Source organism: Aphanomyces astaci, assembly GCF_000520075.1.
Source record: "Aphanomyces astaci strain APO3 unplaced genomic scaffold supercont1.808, whole genome shotgun sequence".
In the NCBI taxonomy this organism is placed as follows: domain Eukaryota; phylum Oomycota; class Saprolegniomycetes; order Saprolegniales; family Verrucalvaceae; genus Aphanomyces; species Aphanomyces astaci.
In genome coordinates, this window is record NW_009799071.1 from 1 (window position 1) to 1176 (window position 1176).

At 50.3% G+C, this 1176-nt stretch overlaps 1 protein-coding gene across 1 annotated transcript; it reads left to right on the forward strand.

Moving 5' to 3' along the window:
- Window positions 1–807: 807 nt before the first annotated feature.
- Window positions 808–1026, forward strand: H257_19572 (hypothetical protein; the record flags this gene model as incomplete). The annotated part of the gene is made up of 1 exon (XM_009848709.1): window positions 808–1026. A coding segment is annotated over one exon (219 nt), but the record flags the coding sequence as incomplete, so codon positions are not given.
- Window positions 1027–1176: the final 150 nt, after the last annotated feature.

Consider the following 1176-nt stretch of genomic DNA (forward strand, 5'->3'; position numbering starts at 1 on the left):
TGAGGATGCATGGTGGTGGTGTAGTCCCGATTCTGGAGTGCTCAGTGTACCAGCCAAAGTGCATCGGAGGTCTCGCCAACAAGCAACAGCGGTACCGTACATGCCCGACAATTTCACGACCGGGGCGGCCAAGTTGCAAATGGATTTCGAACTTGGCCTTTAAATTCTTCCCCATCGATCGAGCCATGTGATGGACGACAATCGAAGGGACGATTTATAGTAGCACAAGCAGCAGCGCTTGAACTCGACGTGGAACTGGCCCTCAAGCAACGGACTAGTAACTACGTAGAGGGTGACAGATCATGGTTTGAATTCCTAAGCTTAACGTTACTCCGATTGACTCACGAGGCTCAATAAAATTGCTGATAAACGCTATTAATATTACATAAATGACGTGGGCAACGCTGGGCCTTGTCGCTTGTCGTCAACCCACACTCGTTGAGGCAATGCGTTTCCGTCGTGAAACCATTCCGGCGTTTCCATGTACAGTAGTACAATAGGAGCTTCGATCCCTCAATCCATTTTCAAGGAACAAACCTGTCGCAGCACCACAGCTTACTTCTTAAACACATGCGCCTTGGAAATGGACTCGAGTGGTGCAATATGAGTGCCGTGGTTGCCTCTTCTTGAACTTGACCTCCGTGAAAGAGACAGTGGTCGACACCTCGATGCTCTTCTGGAGAGCATCGAATCATGACCCACCCGTTGTCGCAACGTTTTGATTTGATTGGCTCATAATAACGCAATTTGATTGGCCAGAGATATAAATTCGCTTTTCTGCCAGTTGGCAGTTTCGAATTTGCGACGATGTCGTTGACACTGTACTGCGCCATTGTCAACGACGGCAGCACGATCAAGGTGGAGGTTCATGCGAGTGCTTCGGTGGCCGAATTGAGAACGAAGATCGCGGAGAAGATGCAGTACACATTCCCTGATCATGAGCTGACACTCTACCTGGCGAAGTTGCCCGACGGCGAGTGGCTGCAATGGAGTGACGAGGCCGTTGGCAAGTTGAGGACACATGAGGTGACTGGAGTTATTAAGTCCCTGCTGGCCAACAAACAAATGGACTCGACTTCTCAATTGGACAATCCAGCATTCAACTTCCCCTCATCCGGCTCCCAGCAAGGTAGACGAATCCATGTCTTGGTGCGTGTTCCATCCGCGCGATGGGAC